Source organism: Manis javanica, chromosome 13 (assembly GCF_040802235.1).
Source record: "Manis javanica isolate MJ-LG chromosome 13, MJ_LKY, whole genome shotgun sequence".
Taxonomy (NCBI): Eukaryota; Metazoa; Chordata; class Mammalia; order Pholidota; family Manidae; genus Manis; species Manis javanica.
Window position 1 is genome coordinate 42691282 of NC_133168.1, and position 23677 is coordinate 42714958.

General features: G+C 35.6%; 1 protein-coding gene across 2 annotated transcripts in view; it reads left to right on the forward strand.

The window, feature by feature from the left end:
* Positions 1–568: 568 nt before the first annotated feature.
* The window catches only part of HSF2 (heat shock transcription factor 2), a 33931-nt gene continuing 10822 nt past the window's right edge, over positions 569–23677 (forward strand). The window contains exons 1-7 of one of the 2 annotated variants that reach the window (XM_036993624.2): positions 569–781; positions 15745–15853; positions 16014–16141; positions 16965–17089; positions 19030–19105; positions 22105–22166; positions 23071–23158. In XM_036993624.2, coding sequence (XP_036849519.1) covers positions 689–781; positions 15745–15853; positions 16014–16141; positions 16965–17089; positions 19030–19105; positions 22105–22166; positions 23071–23158 — 681 coding nt within the window. In that variant the 5' untranslated portion in view covers positions 569–688. The remainder of the gene's footprint in view (positions 782–15744; positions 15854–16013; positions 16142–16964; positions 17090–19029; positions 19106–22104; positions 22167–23070; positions 23159–23677) is intronic. The other variant, XM_036993618.2, reaches the window with a different exon arrangement.

Below are 23677 nucleotides of genomic sequence, written 5' to 3' on the forward strand. Positions count from 1 at the left end.
GTGAGTTATTACTTAAATTCCTCTTTTTGATGAACCTATTTTAAAGGCACCGTTTTCTCCTAATGAAAATTTAAGGACAAGGTTCATTATTTTTAAGACAGTTTCAATTTGGGGCCTAGCATGTCACGTTTGAAAGCTTTTTTTCCATGTGAATTATTATTCACCTTCCTTCTTACTGGCGCAAACCACACACATTTTGCCTACCAAATCTATGACTCAAAAGCTCCTGAGGACTCCTTGCAAGTCTCCCAGCCACAGCCCACGAACCCAAATCCGTCTCCACGTGAAACAATCAAACACGGCTCCCTAAGTCGGGGATCCACTACAGCAAAGGCTCCCGTATAAAAGCCGAAGAAGAAGGCGGTGCCCCCTTCTGCTCCCACCCACTCCAGGTCTGCAGCACCCAATCACTTTTCTGTGTCGTGCGGTCGGTGCCTGGGATTGGCCGGAAACAGGACCGGTGCGGCCCCCACCCTGCGTACGGGCCGAGTGCGGAGACTTGTCCGTCACGTGCGGCCGCCGGCCTCCCAGTTCGCTGCTCGCTTGGCGGGGCCGGGGGGCGGGGCCGGGGGGCTGCTGCGCCTGCGTTGTGGGCGTTCTCGGGGAGCAGCTACCACCGCCGCTGCCGCAGCCGCCGTTAACGCCGCGTTCGGGTGTAGAATTTGGGAGTCCCTGCGCTTCGTTAACAATGAAGCAGAGTTCGAATGTGCCGGCTTTCCTTAGCAAGCTGTGGACGCTGGTGGAGGAAACCCACACCAACGAATTCATCACCTGGAGCCAGGTACGGGTGAGGGCAGGGCGGCCTCCAAACCCCTTGCCCAACCGCTGCCTCTCTCTCCCTCCCGCGGGGTTGCCTCTCGCGGCCTGCGGCTCGACGCCCTCTGCGAGGCAGGCGACGCGGGGTGGCTTGAGCCACGGGCGCGGGCCTCGGCGTTTAGCCTCGCGACGGACCTCTTGTATTGTTCGCGCGGGTAGCCGCGGGGGTCCCGGCCGGCGCCGCGGACTCTGGCCGCGGTGGGGGAGGGGCGGCCCGCACTGACCGCCGCGGCCCCGGAGGCCCCGTAACGGTCCGGCCGGGTCGGCGCTCGGACCCGGCCCGGCAGCGCCAGGGCGGCGCGCGAGCCGCGAGCGCGGGAGCACGTTAGTGCACACTCATTCCGCGTCCGCCGCGCGTCGCGGGCTCCGGATGGCTGAGGGCGCGCGCAGCCCGCGCCGGGATCGTCAACGCGGGGGTTTATACGAAGAAATCTTCACCTCAGCGACCTGATTCTCCTCCCTAAAAAAAAAAAAAAAAACGCCGCAACGCCGCTTAGCATCTGGGATCTTTATGAGGAGAGCAGTCAGGGAAGTAGGCAAATGTTCAAACGCAGGTTACTAAATAGCGGTAGGTTTTAAAATATAGAAAATGGTACGTTATTTTTTGGAGATTCTGAGCCATGCTTATAAACGCATTTTTGTGATTATTTAAATAAAAATGCTTAGAGGTGTTCGGTAACTTAGGAGCCAATGTGAATTACTAAATTTCTTAGAACAGTTGCTGGCAGAATGGTATGTGGATGTCTTGAAGATCGGTTTGATCTCTATTCTGCCACTGAACAGGGGTGACCTTAGCTAATCTCCTTGTCTGGCCTGAGTTTCATGTCTCTAAGATGAATGGGTTGCCTTGGTGATCCAAAGATTCCCCTTCTAGGTCCAAATACTAAGATTCTAAGCAGAGTGATTATTACATAAACACTGCTCTTGCGTTAGAATCCATTCTTAGTCTTTTGGAATCATTTAGGGACAGGAGTGGATTTCTCTTGTAGATTATCATTTGTTGGGGATATTTTCTTGTTAGAGGTTTGAAGAAGTCCAAGTGAAACTACCTGCACAGTGCCTGACACCTGCTAAGTGCTAGGTAAATGTTATCCCCTTTCTTTCTCCATTTCTTTGCTGTTCCTTTCCTATTATAGGAACTCTTGAGTTTTACTTTTATCTTAAGAGGGAGCACTATGTGGAGTACATGAAATTTTGACGACTGTTACACCATATTCTGTCTTATATTACTATGATTGTTCATTTTTATATCTCCCTTCTAGAACTTAATTTTCTTGAATGTCAATTTCAACTGGGTTGTATGTATTAAGCATTTGATGAGTTGTGTTCAATTGTATAGGGAAAGGGGAAAATAAGGAAGCCAGCCGCCAGCGTACACTTAAAAATAAATATGTCTCATGCTTTTCATCAGTCAGAAGGATTAAAAGTTGACAGGGATGGATCAGCACAGACTGCTGTTAACTCAGCCTTAGGTTCATGTTAGAGATTGGCCTGAGTTTTCCCCTACACCCAAACTGACTTTTATCTACCTTTTGGCTTGGATGGCCACTTAAAAATAATTTTTATTTATCCTTTTATTAAGTCTAAGCTTATGTCTTATTACTCATTTTCTAATACATAATGGGACAACTGAAGTATAAATTAAGTGAGGCCAGGCACAACTTCTGTGCTAGGGACACACAAGGTAATTAGTGTCTGATGAATCAGTGAAGTCCTTGGAATAAGTAATGAAAGTGGTAGGAACGGTGAAGATAGAATTATGCCTGAAAAGAATCTCGGAAAATCCTTATCATTATATAGATAAGGATTTGAGGCTTAGGTTAGATTATCCATAATTACAAAGCTAGCCTTTATTGGAGGTGGGATACTAACATAGGTTTCTGACCTCCCAGATCCATCTTCAATCAGCAACACTATTTAATACAGGTTGCACAGTATTTATTTTCACACCAAAATGCTGCCCTCCACAAGCTGGTGTGGACAATTCTGCATTAATACTGTCTGGAGCTAAGTTCAGTTGCAAAAGTGTCTCTCTTACTCCCACAGATTTTTCCAAGTGCAGTGTTACAATAAAAAGTACAACTTAAATATGTTAGATGGAAAAGCCAAAGTAAGTTGCGCTCAGATTTTTAAAGTTGCTGTTTATAGTTGTCTCTGGTTTCTTTCAAACTTGTTTTGTTAAACTTCTGTTCAGGTAATTTAGCATTTATACTATCTGAGTGAAAATCATATTAAGACCTTTTAGAAGCAGCAGGTGTTTTGAAAACCAGGGAATCTTTTGTGCTTTTTTTTTCACTTGTGGGAAATAATTTACTATTCTAGCTTGAGTGTAAAAAGCAAAGGAAAAAAACCTCTTACCAGTGGCAGTTTGAAAAGCTTGGCTTAATATTCCTAAAGATACATACTTTTATTTTTCTTTGAAACTTATGACAAAAATGAAAAATGAATAATACCTCCATTCTCATCACTAATTATAAAAATACAATATTCTGAGCAATCAAAATTATACTAAATGTGCTATTGAGTCACATAATAGAAGTCTTTAAATCCAGAGTGCCTTTAAAATATATTGTATATTTTCCCATATTCCTTCCTTAGAAATTTCTTCTTCCTTTCTTTTTTTTTTCACAGTTCTTTTAACTTCAGAATTTTATATAGCTGTTTTAGCTTTGATAGTCAGTCTATTGCCAGAATCAAGGTCAGAGATAGTACTATTGGACAATCTAAAGCTGTTCTAAGTGCAAGAGTCCTAAACAGAGATTGCAGGTTTAACTTGGAAGCAACTGGGGAAACTTGATATGCAGGGACAAGTGGCAGTTGGATGTAAGTTCTTCCCATTGGTAGCAGGGAACAGCCTTTACTGTTACTGTTCCCTGTACAGTAACAGTTTGATGTATTTTAAAGTGAAGCAGTATAAAAGAATGAAAGAACTGGAAAGTCATTGTTTTGCCAGTATTACTCCCTTTGTCTCTGATCTTCAGACTACTTGAGGAGACCAAGAAGTGATTTCCACTAAAGATATCATACGCATCTGTTCCACCTTTGGCATTTTCTACTTCCCTATCCCTCTCAAATCAGACGAATCAGGAAATAGAAGGGAAAAGTAGTATAACAGAGTTTGTCCAGTGTTTTCTGTTGTGGATGAATTTGAGCAGCAAGTCCTTTGACTACCCAATGTTCTGGTATCTTTTTAACTTCCCAGTAACCATTGCATTGTTACAGTGTTTCCAAGTGAAAACAGGAAAGATCACAGTGCGGCAGAATAAGAGTAAAATCCACCTTAGATGGGCCTACAGAAAAGTTGAAAGATTCATTGGCAAGTGTTTTTTATTTGTGTAAGTTAAGAGAGAATGAACTAGAGACTCAGAAGGAATTGGGGAACATTAAGAAGTTACAGATTGTTAAAAAGGAAAAAGTGTTACAAATTTCTGTTCTGAAAAGTACTTTAAAGTAATAGGGCTGAAGTAAATTGGTAAGAATATTTTAGATGTTTTTAACCATAAGTACCAATTGAGCAGTAACAACTGTTAACTACTCTTTGGATGCTTGCCAACATTTATGGGTAAGGCCTAAAAAAAACTACCCAACTCTCCCAGTCCACTCAGTAGCAGCTTTTTTGCCCCTTGTAAAATGTGTAGGGAGAGTTCTGTGTTATATTGCTTGAATCTAACAAGTTTAAATGGCAGTAAGTTAGAATTTTGCACTCAGGTTATTAATGAATTTTAGAGTGGAGACTAAAGAAATATTATAAGCAGAGACGCAGCCTGTGAGTTAATGAGGGTTATATGACAGAGAAGAACAGATCTAAGCAGGAGGCATTCATCTCTTCATTTGGTATAATTTGAGAGTTGAAATTTTAAAAATATAATTTATAATTTGGTCCACTGTGGCCAATGATTCATTTATTCAGTCACTCACAAATATTTGTTGTGAATCTGTTAGGACCCAGCTGTATGCTAGGTACTGAGAATTTATTCAGTAATGAACAAAATAGCTATTTTCATAGAGCTTACTTGCAGTGCAGAATACTAATAATTACTCATAATTGAAAAGCAAAGACAAATAATGTATCAGCTAATAAGTACCATAAAGAAAATAAAGCAGGGTAAAGAGAGAATCAGTTACTGTCAATTAGGAGACAGAAGTCAGTATTCTGAACAGAGAAAGTTTAATTGAATTACTATTTCAGGGAAATTGGAGTAAAGAAAATTCTAAAGAATATAGCAATAGCTGTTGAAAAGAAGCACCTCATTGCTAAAGATAAGATAGAGTGCTGAGGTAAGAACCCTTTCTCGCAAGTCTAAGATACTGACCTTGTTGAAGAGCTCAGGACCATGTCTCACTCAATGGCAAAGAAATCACTGGTGCCACACGGGTGGAACTTAGTGGAAATCCATCCTTCACTACTTGCTGGAAAGTATGCCCTCTGGGACAGGGGTCGGCAGACTGACCCATGGGCCAGCCACCTGTTTTGTAAAAAAGGTTTTATCAGAACATAGCCATGCTCAATCTGTTTACATATTGTCTATAGCTGCATCCTTGCTACAAAGGCAGTGTTAATGAACATACTATCTGCAAGTCTAAAATATTTAATGTCTAGCCTTTAAAAAAAATCTTTATCAGTTCTTGCTCTAGAATATCTTAGAAAGCTGTTCATGGGGAAGATGTCTTGCCGGATTTACTCTAGTTTACTCCAAAGAGAAAGGGAAGTTGCTCACCTTGGTGTGCTGCTGACCTCCATGCACTGTAAGTGCTAGTTGCTGGAGAACCTTCCTGGACTGCAGGAACCTGCCATTGCTGAACTGGGAACCAGGAAAGAGAACCTCTTCCTTTTGTAAAACCTTTCTAGTATCTATTGACAAAAGTTAACAGCATACCAGGTAGAAAGGAAAGAAAAATATTTAAGGGACCCAGGTTCATGTTTTCAGAGCAGATAATGAAGAATGAAGTTGGAGCAATGAATTGGTAACTAGCATGGAAAATGACTGGGATTTGTGGGTATTTTGGGTAGAGTGATGAGGAAAGACTCTCTGAATAGGTGACCTGAGCTATTAGAAAGGATGGGCCAGACAAAGGGAATGTCAAATGTAAAGGCTTTGAAATGGCATGTTCATGGATTGGAGAAGGCCCGTGTAGTATATTTTTAAGAGAGGGAATATGAGTGTGAGGTCAGGAAAGTAGGCAGCAACAAATAGCATAGGGCCCTACAACTGTAAGGAGATTGGAAATGAAGTAACTAGTTATAAGACTATCACAGTTTTCCACTATGGTATTGAAAATAGTGTGACTGAAAGTAGGGTGGTAGCAATGGAGGTGATGAGAAGATGTTGAATTTGATACCTACTTTGAAGACAAAGCCACAGGCAGAACTTACTGATAAATTGGCTGCAGTGGGAGGAGGGACAGAGAAGAATTAAGAATGACTCATAGATTTGGCCTGAGTAACAGGATGAATAATAATGGTACCATTTACTGAGATGGGTGAAAACCCAGAGATATGCAAATGGGGATGCTGGTTGGCCATATTAACTTTGAGACTACAAATGGATCATCACTAGTATTGAAAATTGTTTCATTTGGCTTGCATTTCATAGAACACACTTAGTCATGTGGTCATACTTAATTTTAAAGGAGGTGTGGGAGAAGTTTAGTGCAAGGAAGGAGAACCAGAATATTTTTGAACAGCCTGGATAACTTCTACACTCCAAGACTTGCAAGTGGAAATATTGAATGGGATGTTTGGACATAAGACTGGCGTTCAGGGTGCAGTTTGCAGCTTGTGAGTGGTAAAGCGTGGGACTTATTGAGATCCTCCAGGGAGACAACTGACGATAGAAGAACTGAAAGATAGGGTATCCCCACTTTCAGAGAGTATGAAGAGTATGAAGACATGAAAAAGCCAGCAAAGGAGATTGAGAAGAAAGAGTATGGAAAGAGGAAAAACAAGGGAATGAGGTCATAGAAATTAATGGAAGAAAATGTTTCTAGAAAGAAAAGATCAACTGTGTCAAATGCTGTTGTGAATATTCTTATATATCTTTCCTGGTGTATATAAGAAAAAATGTAAGGCATATATATATATGTATACACACACACACACACACACACACACACACACACACACACATACTTACATTGAAGAGTAGAATTGCTGGAAAGTAAGAAAAGAAATATTCAACCTTAAAATAGTTCAGACTGTTTTTCAGAGAGATCAGTCCAGCCTGTGCTCCTGTTAGGCATTCATGAGCTTTTCCATTAATCTGTATCATCTATACAACTTGGTATTATCATTCTTAATTTTTACCAATCTAGTGAATGTGAAGTGTTACCTTAATGAGATCTTATATTTTATGTTATATATATTATATATATGTTATAAATATGTATATTTTCCTGATTCCTAATGAGTTAAAACACCTTTTCATATTTATTGGCCACTTGTGTTTACTCTTCTACAAACCTAGTAAAATTTGTGTTTACTATTCTATACTCTTCTATAAACCAACTATTGGGTAATTTATCTTTTATTATTTATAGGAATTCCTTGTTTTGTGTATTTTTTTGGATATATGTGTTGCCTCTACCTTCTCCCAGTTTGTGGCTTATTTTTTTATTTTCTTTTGATGAGTAGAAATTCTTAATTTTAGTATAATTTATCAGTCTTTTTTACAGTTTATGCTTTTTGTTTCTTCAGAATGTTTCCCCTTGCCCAGAGAGAGAAAACACTTTTCCATCTCTTCTTTTCTTCTGAAAGTTTTAAAGGTTCTCCTTTTATATCTGAGTCTTCAATTCACCTGGAATTAATTTTTGTGTGTGGGTCTGAGGGATCCAGTTTCATTGTTTTCCATGTAAATATTTAGTTGTCTTAGGTCCTTTATTGAATAGTTCCTTCTTTCCCCAGTGATAGGAATTACTACCTCTGTCTTACAGCGTAATTATGTTGTTTTGTTTCTATGTTCTCTATTCTTGCTCCACTGGACAGTTTATCCTTGTGCCCATATCACATGCCTTAATTAATGCAGCTTTATAAAAAGTCCTGCTTTTGGGAGGGCAACTTATTTTTCTGGAGTGCCTTGGCTATTTTTGGTTTTTGCTCTTCCACATATATTTTAAAACCAAGTGTCATTTTAAAAAAAACAACCTATTGGAATTTTTGTTAGAATTGCATTGAAACTGTAAATCAGATTTGAGAAAATGGACATTGTAAATTGAGTATTCCCATAAACTAGGCATGTTTGTAAATCATTTTGTTGTTTCAATAAAGTTTTGTTTTGGAATTAGGTCTTGCAGATTTGTTAGATTTCTTCCTAGGTATCTTACAGATGTTGTAAGGGGTATCATTTAGTTAAAAATACACTTCTAGCTGTTGCTGCTAATTAGAAATAAAAGGAACATTTGTATATTGATAAAAAACCAAGGTGCTAATCATTTTACTAATTAGGGTTCTCAAGTGTACATTCATACATCTGTGAATGACAGTTTTGTTCTTCCTTTCAGAACCTTATACCTTCAGTTGTTTTCTTTTTTGCAATGGCTAAGACCTCGGGGTATCAAGTAGAAGCAGTTGGAATCCATTTTTCTTATTTTTAAGGGGAATGTTTTTAATATTTCTTTAATTACTAGCTGTTAAATGGGGAGTTCTTATTTTTGTTTTTGTTGTCAAACTGAATTGGAGAACTTAGATAGGAGTGGGGTGTCCAGGATGGAGGACAGGAAAAAGTTAACTTTGGGGGAGTAGGAAGATCTATTTGAAATAGATAATAGCTTGAGATTATAGTAAAATCGAAAATTCAAGTGTGATATCTGGGATGATTAGGAGCAGAGGTATAGATATGATAATTATTGTATATAATAAAGTCAGTAATTAGATAAACAGGTATGGATGAGATTGCCTAAGGAAAGAGTGTAAAAGGTGTCAGTGATCAAGGCTGGAATCCTTAAAAGCACACTACCTCTTCATAGGTAGAAGACAGCTGAAAGGAAATATGAGAGATAAGAGACCCAATAGTGTATGATTTCAAAGCCAAAAGAGTAGAGCATTTAAGGAGGGGATTGGCAGTAGTGCCAAATGAAGTGCCACAGAGAGGTATGTATAGGAAGGTAGGGAATGAAAAGAGGGCACTGAATTTGGCATTTGACATTTTAGGAAGGCAGTTTCAGTAGAGGGAAACTGAGACCAATTTTTAGCAAGAATAAGTAGATGGTCCTGAATTAGAGAAAGTGGCTCTGAAATACTTGTTAAATTTGCAGTGAAGGAAAAGACAAATGGGGTAGGTAGATTAAGAGGGAAGTAGGTTAGAGGGAAGACCCTTTTATGATAGAAAAAGATCTATGCATTTTTAACTTTAATAGTTATCGAATAACCAATACTGATTAATGCCCAACTCATTATGCCCAACTCATTAATGCCAAATCATTATTTGTTTTGCTCTACATTTAATTATGATTGAGATCAGGCCTCTTCTAAATTTCACATTGGTTTTTCATCTTAATTGATATGTTATAAATTTATGCAGTTAACACTTTGCCATAAATGGTTAACATATTTTCAGTATAAATCTTTCAACTTTATTAAATTTTTTTATAATTCTGTTACCTGGTTTACGTTCAGACAGAAGTAATAGAAATCCAGACAACAATGGCTTAAACAAAACGGAAAACTTTCTTTTATGTCTGAAGATAGCCAGTCACCTTTTGATCTTTTTAGCCATACTTAGTTCTTCTACCTCAGTGGTTGCTGGAGCTCTAGCCATTAGCTCCAAGTTCCAAGCAGGAATAGGGGATGTAGTGGATATGACACTTTGAATCTGTCTCTTTTTAGAAACTTATGGAAGCCCCCTCAATACATTCTGCTTATTTCTTATTTGACATGTGTGTTATTTGGCCACCTCTGTTTGTAAGGGTGACTGAGAAATGTAGTTGCAGCATCAAACAAAACTGTGATTCTGTTAATAAAATAGAGGGTCGTCCATATTGTTGGAAATGGAGTATCTATGTTTTAAGGCTGAATAATATTGCACTGTATATACATACACATACATGTGTGTGTGTATATATGTATATTACAGTTTCTTTATTCTGTCATAGAAAATTAGATTGTTTCCATAGCTTGGCTGTTGTGAATCATGCTGCAATGAACACAGGAGTGCAGACATCTTTTTGACATACAGATTTCATTTCCCTTGGTTATATACCCAGATGAGGGTAGCTGGATCATATTGTAGTTCTATTTATAAGTTTTCGAGGAACCTTCATTCAGTTTCCAATAATGGCTTCACCCGTTTACATTTCCACAAACACTATACAAGGGTTCCCTTTTTCCACATCCTTACCAATACTTACCTTTTGTGTTTTTGATAATGGTCATCCAAACATATATGAGGTGATTTGTATTTCTTTAATGATTAGTGATATGGATCACTTCTCATGTACTTGTTGGCCATTTAGCTTCTTTGGAAAAGTATCTATTCAGGTCCTTTGCTCACTTTTTAAATTGGTTTGTGTTCTTTTTGCTGTTGAATGTAGGAGTTGCTTACATACTTCAGATATTAACCCCTTATCAGTTGTATTGTTTACAAATATTTTCTCTCGTTTCATTAGGTTGTCTTTTCATTTTGCTGTGCATAAGCTTTTTAGTTTGATGTAGATGATATGTTAATTAGTTTGACTGTGGTAGCCATTTCACTGTATGTGTGTATAACAAATCATCATGTTGTATGCCTTAAATATATACAATTATAGTTTTAAAAATTAAGAAAGGAATTTGGGAGATAGTGTAGGCAGATAGCATTCTCCATGAATAAATTTATTATTTTTACCTGTATGGCTTTTGGGTTTATATCATGCTTCTAAAAGTTGGGTTATAAAGAGTGAGATAACACTGAATTAGTATCGAATTTTTGTTTCTTCCTTCAAAATTAGAAGTTTATTAAATAATCCTTTTCCGTCCTTTTCCCCACCATTTAAATATACCCTTACTTATTAACTGTTAAATGCTCAAATAGATTGCTGCTTTTTTTGTAGATTCCTTTATTGTCTGTCCATTCATACATTTGACTACCCCATTTTTGGTCCCAAACTCTTATAAACACTATAATTGTATCACCTGTTAGAATTAGGATAGGTTTATACCACCCTCCCCACTGTTTTCAATATTTTCTTATCTATTGTTACATATAGGCATACCCCAGGGGTGGTATTTGTTCAGCTCCAGACCACTGCAGTAACATGAGTATGACAATAAAGTGAGTCAGAAGAATTTTTTGGTTTCTCAGGTGCATATAGAAGTTGTGTTTAATCTGTAGTCAAGTCTACAATAGCATTATGTATACAGACACAGTATACATGCCTTAATTAAATACTTTATTGCCAAAAAATGCTAATCATCATCTGCGCTTTCAGTATTCTTTTTGGTGGTGAAGGGCCTTACCTCAGAGTTGGTAGATGCTGACTGATCAGGGTGGTTGTTACTGAAGGTTGGGGTGGCTGTGACAACTTTTTAAAATAAGACAACAGTGAAGTTTGCCACATTAATTGACTCTTCCTTTCATGAACTATTTCTCTATAGCGTACCATGCTGTTTGATATCATTTTACCCACAATACAACTTCTATCAATATTGAAGTCAGCCCTCTCAAACCTTGCTGCTGCTTTCTCAACTGAGTTGATGTAATATTCTAAAACCGTTGTTTTCATTTCAACAATCTTTGTACTGTCTTCACCATGAGTAGATTCCTTCTCAAGAAACTATTTTCTTTGCTCATCTGTAAGAAGCAACTCCTCTTTGGTTCAAGTTTTTATCATGAGATTGCAGCAGTTGAGTCACATCTTCTGGCTTTGCTTCTAATTCTAGTTCTTGAGCTGTTTTCTCAACATCTTCAGTTAACTTCCTCCACTTAAGTCATCCGTGAGGGTTGGAGTCAACTTCCAAACTCCTGGTAATAATTATATTTTGACCTCTTCCCATGAACCACAAATGTTCTAGAATGGTGAATCCTTTCCAGAAGATTTCATTTTACTTATCCCAAATCCATCAGAGGAATCACTGCCTGTGGCACACACATATATATATATAGCCTTACCAAATATATTTCTTAAATTAAAAGACTTGAAAGGTGAAATGACTCCTTGATCCAGGAGCTGAAGGATGGATATTGTGTCAACAAGAAAACAGCATGACTCATTGTACATTTCCGTTGGGACTCTTGGGTAACCAGGTGCATTGTCAATGAGCAGTAGTATTTTGAAAGGAGTCTCTTTTTCTCTGAGCATTAGATCTCAACAGTGGGTTTAAAACATTTGGTATACCTGTTGTCAACAAATGTGCCGCCATCCAGGCTGTTTATAGAGCACAGACATAATGCTTAAGGGTCCTAGAATTTTTGGAATAGTAAATGAGCATTAGCTTCAACTTAACGTTATCAGCTGCATTAACCCTTACTGAGAGTCAGCCTGTCTTTTTGAAGCTTTGAAGGCAAGGCATTGACTTCTCCTCTCTAACTATGAAAGTCCAAGATGTCATCTTCTTCCAATATAAAGCTTCTTGATCTACATTGGAAATCTGTGTTCAGTATGGCTACCTTCATGATTTATCTTAGCTAGATTTCCTGGATAATTTGATATAGCTTCTACATCAGTACTTGCTACTTCACCTTGCACTTTTATGTTATAGAGATGGGTTCTTTCCTTAAACCTCATGATTCAACTTCTGGTACCTTCAGACTTCTCCCTGGCAGCTCCCTTAATCTCTCTAGCCTTTGTAGAATTGAAGAGTTAGAGCCTTGGTCTGGATTAGGCTTTGTCTTAAGGGAATGTTGTGGCTTGTTTGATCTATCCAGACCACCAAAATTTTCTCTATATCAGCAGTAAGGCTCTTCTGCTTTCTTATCATTCATGTGTTCACTGTAGTAACACTTCTAACTTCCTTCAGGACCTTCCCTTTTGCATTTACAACTTCACTGGTTTTTGGTGCAAGATGCCTACCCTTCAGTCTCTCTTAGCTTTTGACATGACTTTCTTACTAAGCTTAATCATATCTAGCTTTTGATTTAAACAGACATGAGACACACTCTTTCACTTGAATACGAAGAAGCCATTTTAAGGTTATTATTGGCCTAATTTCAATATTGTTGTGTCTCAGACAATAGTGAGGTCTGAGGAGAAGAAGAGAGATGGGGAACAGCCAGTCAGTGGAGCATTCAGAACACAGTATTGATTAGGTTCATCGTATTATATGGGCATAGATTGTGCTGCCCCAAAACAATTACAGTAGTAACATCAAATATTGCTGATCACAGTTCACTATAACAAATAGAATCATAATGAAAAGTTTGAAATATTGTGAGAATTAGCAAAATGTCAGAGACACAAAGTGAACAAATGCTGTTGGAAAAATGGCACCAATAGTCTTGCTCGACACAGGGTTACCACAAACTCATTTGTAGAAAATGCAGTATCTGCAAAGTACAATAAGACAAAGTGCAGTAAAATGAAATTTGCCTGTAATTATTTTTACAGATGCGTTTTAGTAGCTAATACTTGGTTGTGTTAGCATCTGTTCACTTCATCTCCAAAAACATTTTTTTCCCTAAGTAAAAGAATTTAATGTATTGGTTAATTTAGGGAGAACTGATAGCTTTATAACACTGTTCCTCTGGGAGTTTAATATTTTCTTAAAGATCTTGTATATTTTAAAAATATTTCTAGATAGTTGACATTTTGTAATCATTGGAATCTTATATCCCATTAGTTTTAAATTTTTGTTTTGGTGAAATACACATAACACCAAATTAACCACTTTAACTATTTTTAAGTGTACAGTTAGTGGCATTAGGTACATTCACATTCTTGTTTAACCATCATCTCCAGAATGTTTTTCATCTTCCTAAGCTGTAGCTCATTAAACAATAACTTCCAGTTCCTTCCTCCTATCTCCTGGTAACCATTATACTTCCTATCTCCATGGAGATAGGAAGTATAATGATACTCATATAAGATACCCATATAAGTAGAATCATATAGTATTTGTTGTTTTACAACTGGTTTACTTTACTTAGCATAAGCATAATATTTCCAAGGTTCATCCATGTAGTGGTGTCAGAATTTCCTTTTTTAAATATTTCACTGTATGTATATACCACATATTGTTTATTCATCTGTTAGTGCATATTTTGGTTGCTTTCACTTCTTCCTGTTGTAAATAATGTTACTAAAACATGGGTGTACAAATATCTCTTCAAATCCCTGCTTTCAGTTCTTCTGGGTATATACAGTTGACCCTTGAACAACAGAGGTTTGACCTGTGTGTGTCCACTTATATTTTTTTCAATAAATATATACTGGATTTTTTTCAGTAAATATATTGGAAAATATTTGGAGATTTGCAACAATTCAAAGAAACATTTTTTCCTCTGGCTTCTTTATTGTAAGAATACAGTATATAATACATACAACATACAAAATTGTGTTAACTGACTGTTTATGTTATCAGTAAGGCTTCCAAGCAGCAGTAGTCTATTAATAGTTGAGTATTTGGGGAGTCAAAAATTATTTATGAATTTTCTACTGCACAGGGAGTCAACACCTCTACCCCTGCATGGTTCAGTGGTAAAAAGTAGAACTGTGGGATCATGTAATTGTTTCATTCTTTTTGGAAGCCACCATACTGTTTTCCATAGCAACTGCACTATTTTACATTTCCACTGGTAGTGAACAAAGGTTCTAGTTTCTCTGCATCTTTGCCAACACTTTTCTGTTTGTTTATTGCCGTCCAGATGGGTGTGAAGTGGTATCTCATTGTGGTTTTGGTTTTTGTTTCCCTAATAATTAGGGAATGTTGCTAGGCATCTTTTCATGTATTTAATAGCCATTTATGTATCTTGTTTGGAAAAATGTCTATTCAAGTCCTTTGCCCATTTCTAATTAGGTTGTTTGTTGTCAAGTTGTAGGAATTCTTTATATATTATGGATATTAACACTTTATCAGATGTATAATTTGCAAGTATTTTCTGTAATACCATGGATTGCCTTTCACTCTATTGATAGTGTTCTTTGCACATACATGTTTAAGTTTGAGGTAGTTCCATTTGCCTATTTTTGGTTTCATTGTTTTTAGTGTTACCAAGAAGTCATCCCCAAATCCAATGTTACAAAGATTTTACCCCTTGTGTGTTCTTCTAAGATTTTTATACCTTTAGCTTTTTAATTTTGGGTCTTTGATCCATCTTGAGTTAACTTTTGCATCTAACATAAGGGTTTGAAACTCATTCTTATGCATATGAGTATCTAGTTTTTCCATGATTTCTTGAAATGTCCTTTTCCCAATGAGTACTTGGCATCCTTATCAAAAATCCTTGGACCTTATATGTCAGGTTTATTTCTGGACCCTCTGTTGCATTCCATTAGCCTATCTTTATGTTAGTAACTTGCTGTTTTGATTACTGTATTTTTGTAGTGAATTTCAAATTGTTTATTTTTATATATACTAGTGATATCATTAATTAGTAGCCAGATATCTTACTGAATTCTCTTCAGTTTTTCAGTTATACAAGGATAAATCATGTCTATTGGAAATGATAAAATACTGCTGCTCAAATTTTATTGTCTAATTACATTGGCTTTAAAACATTGTTAAATAATTATGTTGGTTACATACTGTATTTCTTTTATCTTGTTTAATGGAAATTCTAATACTTCACCATAAAGTATAGTACAGCTTTTGGTTTAAGACATACTCCTAAACTTTTTTGAGGTTGACATCAAAAACTTAATTGTAGTTTGACACTAATTGCAGTTTGTTCCCGTCCTGCTTTAACAGAGGAAGTAGAATATTGGTCTGAAGGTATCATGGAAGGGCTGCCTAGTTTTGGAGTTCATATGTATCACCTACTGTCAAAGGACTGTAAATAACTGACTTTTTCTCTTTTTCAGAATGGCCAAAGTTTTTTGGTTTTGGATGAGCAAAGATTTGCAAAAGAAATTCTTCCCAAATACTTCAAGCACAATAACATGGCAAGTTTTGTGAGGCAACTGAATATGTGTAAGTAATGAACAGCAGTTTACGTGGAGTACTGTCATCAGCCACTGATCAAACCATTTTTTTTCCCATTAGGTTGATAAAGGAAAGTGCATTCCATAGAACTACCATTAATTGTTTACTTTTATCTGTTTCAGTCATGTGAATTTTTAATCTTTTTCAGATGGTTTCCGTAAAGTAGTCCATATTGACTCTGGAATTGTAAAGCAGGAACGAGATGGTCCTGTTGAATTTCAGCATCCTTATTTCAAACAAGGCCAGGATGACTTATTGGAGAACATTAAAAGGAAGGTGAGTTAATGTTAAAATAATTTAATTTGGGTGTTCTTACATTTTAGCTGTGGAAATTAAGGATGTACAGAAATACACAGGTGTTCCTTGTTGGGATGACTTGGACTAGTAAAGCTTTAATATTTGCCCTCTATTTCATATTTTTTCCCCCATACTCAACTCTCTTGAAGACTCAGTCTTCAAACACCTTTTAGAGGGGAGAAAAATATTTACATTCTGACTGAAAGTAAGTAGTAATCCGTATTGGAATGGCTCACTTCTAATTCACTCTAAAAATGTAAACTCCTGCTAGAATGTCAGCTCCATGGAGGGTTTTTCTGTAGTTCGCTGCTGAATAATCAATGCCCAGAAAAAGTCCCTTGTATATAGCAAGTATTTAATAATACATTTTTGAAGGAATGGTATCTTTTGCTGAAATAGATATTTTTCCTAAATCTACCAAAGGGGATATAAAAGGGTAGTGGACTATGAAAGTAAATGGCCTACCATGCAGCTGTTACTGCATAAATTTAATTAAATGTGAAATGTGATAAGAGGCTTGAGGAAATTACAGTGAGTTTGGCAGAAGGAAATGAAAAAAAGAAAAGCCTATAATATTTTCCTGCTTGTGGAAATTTCTCTACATTAAAAAAAAATTGATTATTCCTTATTCTCCCTCTTTGGCAGTGAATTTTTTTCTTTTTCTAGAATCCTATCCTGGGCTTTTTAGAACTAGATTCCATTTCCTGAACAGACTATAAAAATAGAAATACTAATAATATGAAAACTTTGAATTAGAGTCATGGTGTTTAATATTTGATTTCCTAAATTTTCTTTTTGAAAGGTTTCATCTTCAAAACCAGAAGAAAATAAAATACGTCAGGAAGATTTAACAAAAATTATAAGTAGTGCTCAGAAAGTTCAAATAAAACAAGAGACTATTGAGTCCAGGCTTTCTGAATTAAAAAGGTTAAGTATTATTTTCAAATACAATCCTATGAGGAGTGTGTGTGTGTGTGTGTGTTTTAGGGGTTGAGGTTGTTGCTTTAAGTACTTAAATCAAGTTGGTGAAGCCAAGATTAAAGGTTATTTTTCTGTAAGTATTTGTTCCCTCTATTTTTGATTTATGGCCATAGGCTTTAACCTATTATATTTTCTTGAAGGTGATTGAAAGAATATATAAACCAGGGTAATAAAAACAATTTGATTTACAAGTCTTACTGATGAAACAGTAGATCTTTAAGTTGGTGTAGGAAGTATTATTCTACTTAGGTTTGCTTTCATATGATGTTCACACATATAAGGGCAGACAAAGCATTAAAAAATGCTACATGTGTTACTCATTCTTTTATGGTGGTTTCTTAACACTTCTCTTTGTGGACTATCTCTGAGGGAAAAAAAGGACACCAAAAACAGGGAGAAAAGGGCACCTGAGATTTGCTCTACTTGAAACTTTACATAGATGTGAGAAAGTGTTATGCAAATCTTTTATCTAAAGAAAGATGCTTTATTTTGTTTTACTACAATTCTTGGGACCATTATCCTACCTTGCCTAAGTAAGAGTTTGTATAGAGAGTAGATAGGTACTTTTCTTAGCTAGTAGTTCAGATTTTCTCTTATCCTAATAGGTGCCAAGGTATTGAGAGTAGTTATTTTATGTGTTCTCTCTTCCATTTCAAATGTGGGACATAAGTTTGGCTATCTTAACTCAAGAATCTTCATTAAAAGAGTAGCCTTGGACTTTTATTTTCTTTTTGAATAAAACTTAATTTTAAGTTTTCCAGGTTTACATATTTCATTTAACCTTTATACTGGCTTACTCTGTGTACCTTGTATCTTACTAAGGTACCCTTTGATCCAAATCCTTGAGTCTCTGGTTTAGCCCTAAAGGAATAGGATCCCAAATTGATTCTGTAAGTCTCAGAGGTAACTGTTTTCCTACTTATCTTTAGTAGACAGATGACAGTATTATAAAATACCTGTGTCAGAAAACTACCATAGTTATTCAGTAAGTATTAGAGTCTCATTTTCAATATCCTTTATAAATCCGTTCCCTTTTGTAATAGGTTAGATTGAGGAACTTCAACTTTTGTGGAAGTTAACTAAAGAACAAAAAATTAAGCACTTAATAGGTGGATTATCTTTCATGTTGTCAGCATTATCATTACTGCTAACATTTAATAACAGTGCAATTTCAGTAAAGAATCGTGAATGTGGGAAAAGAAACATTACTGGGAAAGTTTGCAGTTTATCATATGTTTAGATATGCTTCAAACAATTTTTTGTATTTTCATATGCTTGTGTTTGAGATAGATCTTAAGATTGACAGTTCTCAAGTTGGATGGACTTCAGTGCAACTTCAGTACTTGCCAAATGATCCTGGGCAAGTCCTCTCAATTCTTTATTTTAGTGTCATCATCTGTAAAGATGATAATTTTTCTTGACGGTTTTTAGAGAAGTTTAAATAAGTAATTTATAAAATACTTACTATAGTGCCTGGAGCATAGCAAGTGCTGGATAAACATCACTTCCCTTCAAGAATTGCTTCCTAAGCACAAGTCCTGAATTCACTTGGTAGCCACAGTTGAAGGGTTAGGTTATTTTTTGAACAAGAAAATATGAGCCAGATTGTCAGAGTAAATTTCACCGTATGGATGTAGACGTGAGTCTTAAATTTTTGTGTTTGTATTGCCATAAATAGAAAATACTGTAATTAAGAAGGAATGATTCTGGAGTTGTGTCTAAATAGTTACCATTCTTGTCATTGTACCAAAGTTTTCCTAATCTCATAAAAATCTGTAGTAAAACTGGTTAAGTTCTTTGTTCTTTTGTATTCTTAATTAAAAACACTGAGGTCTGGCTTCCTGACTGAGTTTTTTTGGTTTTATTTTTCATAAATATTAACATAGTGAGAATGAGTCCCTTTGGAAGGAAGTGTCAGAATTACGAGCAAAACATGCACAACAACAACAAGTTATTCGAAAGGTAAGCTTTTTTCCCCATGCCCATAATCTGCATTTGTTTAATGAGGACCATTTGTGAACCAAAAAAGTCTCTCTTTGAATAATCACTGATTGAACTTAACATCTTACATATTAGGTGCACAGACAGAGCAAAACTATGAATTCAAATTAAGCCAAATGTTATATATCCTTGAATAAAAAACATTTCTCTTTAGCTAAATACAGTCATTCCATACTCCCAGCTTTTCATAAATGTTCTTTTGTCTGATAAACCAACTTTAAAGATACTTTATTAAGAATATAATGAATACATTACCAATTTCTTAACTATTTTTACTGTGAATGATATAACCTTACTCTGGGGGGATTTTTGTTGTTGTTTTTACAGTTTACTCTAGAAGGCATAGATACCAGTTTAAGAAGAAGAATGACTAATATTTTCAAATCAGACCACATTATTAGTTCAAAAAGATGAGTTGTTAGTGTATGGCATTACTCGTCTGTGCAGAAAAGCAGTTAATGTAGTGTTGTAAAATAAATCCTAGATTTTAGTATCTGAACTGATAATCTGAGATTCTCAGTGAGGGCATTGAAAATCTCTGTTGCATTGTGTTCTTGTGATTTAATCTTTTCATATCAGCTTTCGTATATTAATAAGAGGTGAGACATAAAAGTAATTCAGGCAGCTATTTTTTACCCATGAGTAAACTGGACTCTAAGCAACAGGTTTTTTTAGGGAGGGAGGATGAGAGAGCTTCTGCTTGTTAATAAGTTCAGAGGACTTTAGCTAAAAATAGGGTTATGCCTGACAGGATCTGGATAGTGAAGTAGGCTTAGAACAACAGATGAATGGTAGTTGTAACCTTTGGCCTACGGTCAAATAGATGTCTTTTCAAAATCAGTATGCAAGTGAAGGTTGAATGTATAATTCAGTTCTAAGGGTTTCATCCAAGCACATATGTTTTCACAAGTTCCATAGCTGAGTCCAACATGGAGAACTATTAAGAATATCTGATTTAAAATGATAGTTGTACCTTAACCTGTACTTTATTTTAAAAATCTCTCAGTCTTTTTCAGGGAACAATATTTTTCTAGGAAATAATGGTTTTATATATGTATATTAACTTATAATACTACATAATTTGTTGGGTATGTTTTTCCTAAAAGAGAGTTGGTAAAATACTTAATGTAATGTAACATTTCAGTCTTTTCTTGAAAGCTAACATTAAGTCTGCTCAAATTTTAGTTTGAATCTATGTGTTTTGGTGAGTTTAAGGACTTTACATAATACATGAGGATAGCTGATAATTTTTTCTCTATTCCTAGAATTGGTTCCTAACTGCCATTTACTCTTTGGCCTTGGACTAATTGGAATAGTATATGTGAGGTACCTGTTGTGGGACTTGTCAGGTATAGAAGTTAGATGGTGTAAACATTAGATTCCTTATCTTCTCCTTCAGGAAACAAGTTTTCTACAACATGATGCAAAAGTGTCAAAAGAGAACTGAGATGTAGAACAATTTCAGGAGAAATTTAGCCAGTGACTCATGATCTTATAAACTCAATCAGTAATATTTTCAGAACTTTGCCCTAACACTTTTTAATAAATAAACAAAAATAATTGAAGTTGAATTACATATATTTAAGCTTAAATGTTGTCTTTTTATCAGCTGTCAGCAGTTTCATTTGAATAAGCAATTTAGTGGCTACCCTATCATATACTTTCTTCCTGATTCTTCAATTAAAATGTCTATATTTTTCTCCATGGAAAAGTTCATACAGATCTGTCAGGCAAACTATTTAGTAGGCTCTTTTGGGGAAGAACATTGAGTAGAAAGCTATATGGTATGTATTTTTACTTGACAGTTCTATGTTTTAATTACATAGATTTCACAAGCCTTAAAGAAAATTCTTCTGCAGAGTCTAAATAGTTCTCCAATCACTTCTGACCTTTATTCATAGCCTTTCAGTGATACACTGCTTTTCATAGTTCATCATGTGATCCTCACTGTTTTAACTCCTTTAGGAAGTTGACAGTAAATTTCAAAGCATACCCTAAGCCACTGGTTCTCACTCACTTCAGTATCCCCTGGAGGTCCTGCTATAAATACACACATTACTGGATCCTCACCCCCAGAATTTCAACTTCAGCAGTTCTAGAATGGGGCTGAGATTCTGGACATCTAACAAGTTCCCGGTCCAGTGCTGCTGGTTCATGGACCACTTTAAGAAACAGTGTTATAAAATATGAAGGATTGTTTTCATATATTGATCTATTTAATAGGTTTTCCCCTAAATTTAATCAGACTTTGAAGATTAAACCAGCTTCTCTTGATGGTCACAGAATGTGTATCACAGATGTTTAAGAGGAAACAATCTGAAACAAGAAATTCTTTATTTGAAAACATGTATATTCCATCTTCAAAATTGTGATTTATTTTTAGATAACGTCTAACTATTTTTGGGCAATTTCTCTTGATGCATAATTAGCTACTTCATGGCAATATCTTTCATTAAACAATTCTAGAATTACCCAGTAAACTTTCTCTAACTTGAACATTGTATGATCTGTTCTGAGAGAACTCACAGTTTGTTATCCTTCCAATTTATTAACTGGTATGAGAAAAATGTTGCCTGTCAAACATGCTTTTTTGTATCATGATTTTGAAAGAATCTTAAGTAAAAAGTTCATATCTATATCCAGGCATGCTTGGTACTTATCACCAAAGGACATAACCGATTATTGGATAGATAAATGGATGGGTGGATGGATGGATGGATGTCTTAGACATTTCTATGTCCTAGGTAGCCAGCAACTTTATCATAGGTTATTATTCTGCCTAGAAGCTGATATGTTTGTTTAGATAGGAGTTTTAAGATGCATCCAAATTTTGGATATGTTAATATGTGAGACATTATGTAACTTAGAATAGAGGACACATAGTACCTAAATTAATTTTATAGGTTTGTAATGTGAAATAAATAATTTTAAGTGTATGATGGAAACTTTTTTCTTTTTAGATTGTCCAGTTTATTGTTACATTGGTTCAGAATAACCAGCTTGTGAGTTTAAAGCGTAAAAGGTAAGTTTTTTATGATAAAATATTTTGACCTATACATAGACAACCAGACATTTTAGTGTTTAACCACGAATGGCTTATATTTCCTGGATGTGTGTCTGTTGTTCCAAATGAACGGTTCCTACCCTGTTAAATTAAACTTTCAACATTTAAAGATTGTTTTTATTTTTTAGCTGTCATCCTGCTGATGTTTTTGAGAAATAAGGATAGCCTAAATGGTCACTTTACAGATATACATGGAGTTAATAAAGAATTCCTTTTCATTCAGATTGCAGTTTAGTGTGGTATTAGAATATCTGAGTGAAGGAAAATCTAAAAGAGAGGATTTATGTTGGAAAAAAACATGAAATTTTTTTTTACTTGATCTTGTCTAATCCACTCATAAGGGTCTTAAAAACCTGTATATCACAGGTTGTGATAGCTATGTATGTCGGTAACTACAGTTGTCATAACTAAACCATAAGAAGAAAAGTAGTGGACAAAGGAATAGTTGGAAGAGAAAAAAATTACCTTGTGATGCTCACAGCTTATACTGTGACTTGACTCTATCCACTAACTAGTTCTTATGATACTACCTATTTAGGTTTCCTATGTAAGTAGAGTTCATAAAGAGTTACATAGTCAGCAACGAAAATTTCTGGAGAGAGTAATTTGTTATATGTAATATAACAAAAATAGTACAGAAGAATGGAGAAATAAAAGTTCCAGAAATACTCATCCCCCAGTTTTTATTCCCACGATATAATTATTTTTAAGAATTCTTTGTGTATTGTTAGTGAAATTTTTTATTCATTATTACAATGAGTGTGTTTGTGTATGGGTAAATTATTAGCAGTTTAAGTTCCTTGTATGTTTGCTTCATGAATATATTCTTCATGAACTTCATGAATTATCTAATGATTTTTAGGCCTCTACTTCTGAACACGAATGGAGCCCAAAAGAAGAACCTGTTTCAGCACATAGTCAAAGAACCAGCTGATAATCACCATCATAAAGTAATTTTTTAAATTCTATTTTGTATTTATTATCTCAAACTAAATGTTATAGCAGTATTTAATGCATTCATAGTTTAGCAAATAATAATCTTAAGTGCTCATCCTCTAGATTTCTTAAATCATGACTTTTTTCATTTTTCACTTCAGATTATTTTAAGAAATATAAACTATTGCAAGTATAGTTGTCTCAATTGCCTATCCCCAAGTTCATTTCTCTCCCTCTCACCAGTCTCCTCTGATATTGAGATAATCACTATCTTGAATTAGTATTTATCATTCTCATGCCATTTTATATGTGTGAGTCCATGAACAATATTTGTTTAATATTTGAACAGTATCTGTTTCAGCATCATCAAAAAACCAACTGAAAATCATCATAAAGTAATTTATGAATAATATCTTGTATTCATATATCTGAACTTCACAGAAATAACATTTTGTACATATTTCACATTGTGGTTTTTTTCACTTGTTCTCTCTTTTGAAATTCATTAAACAGACTTAGCTCATCTCATATAT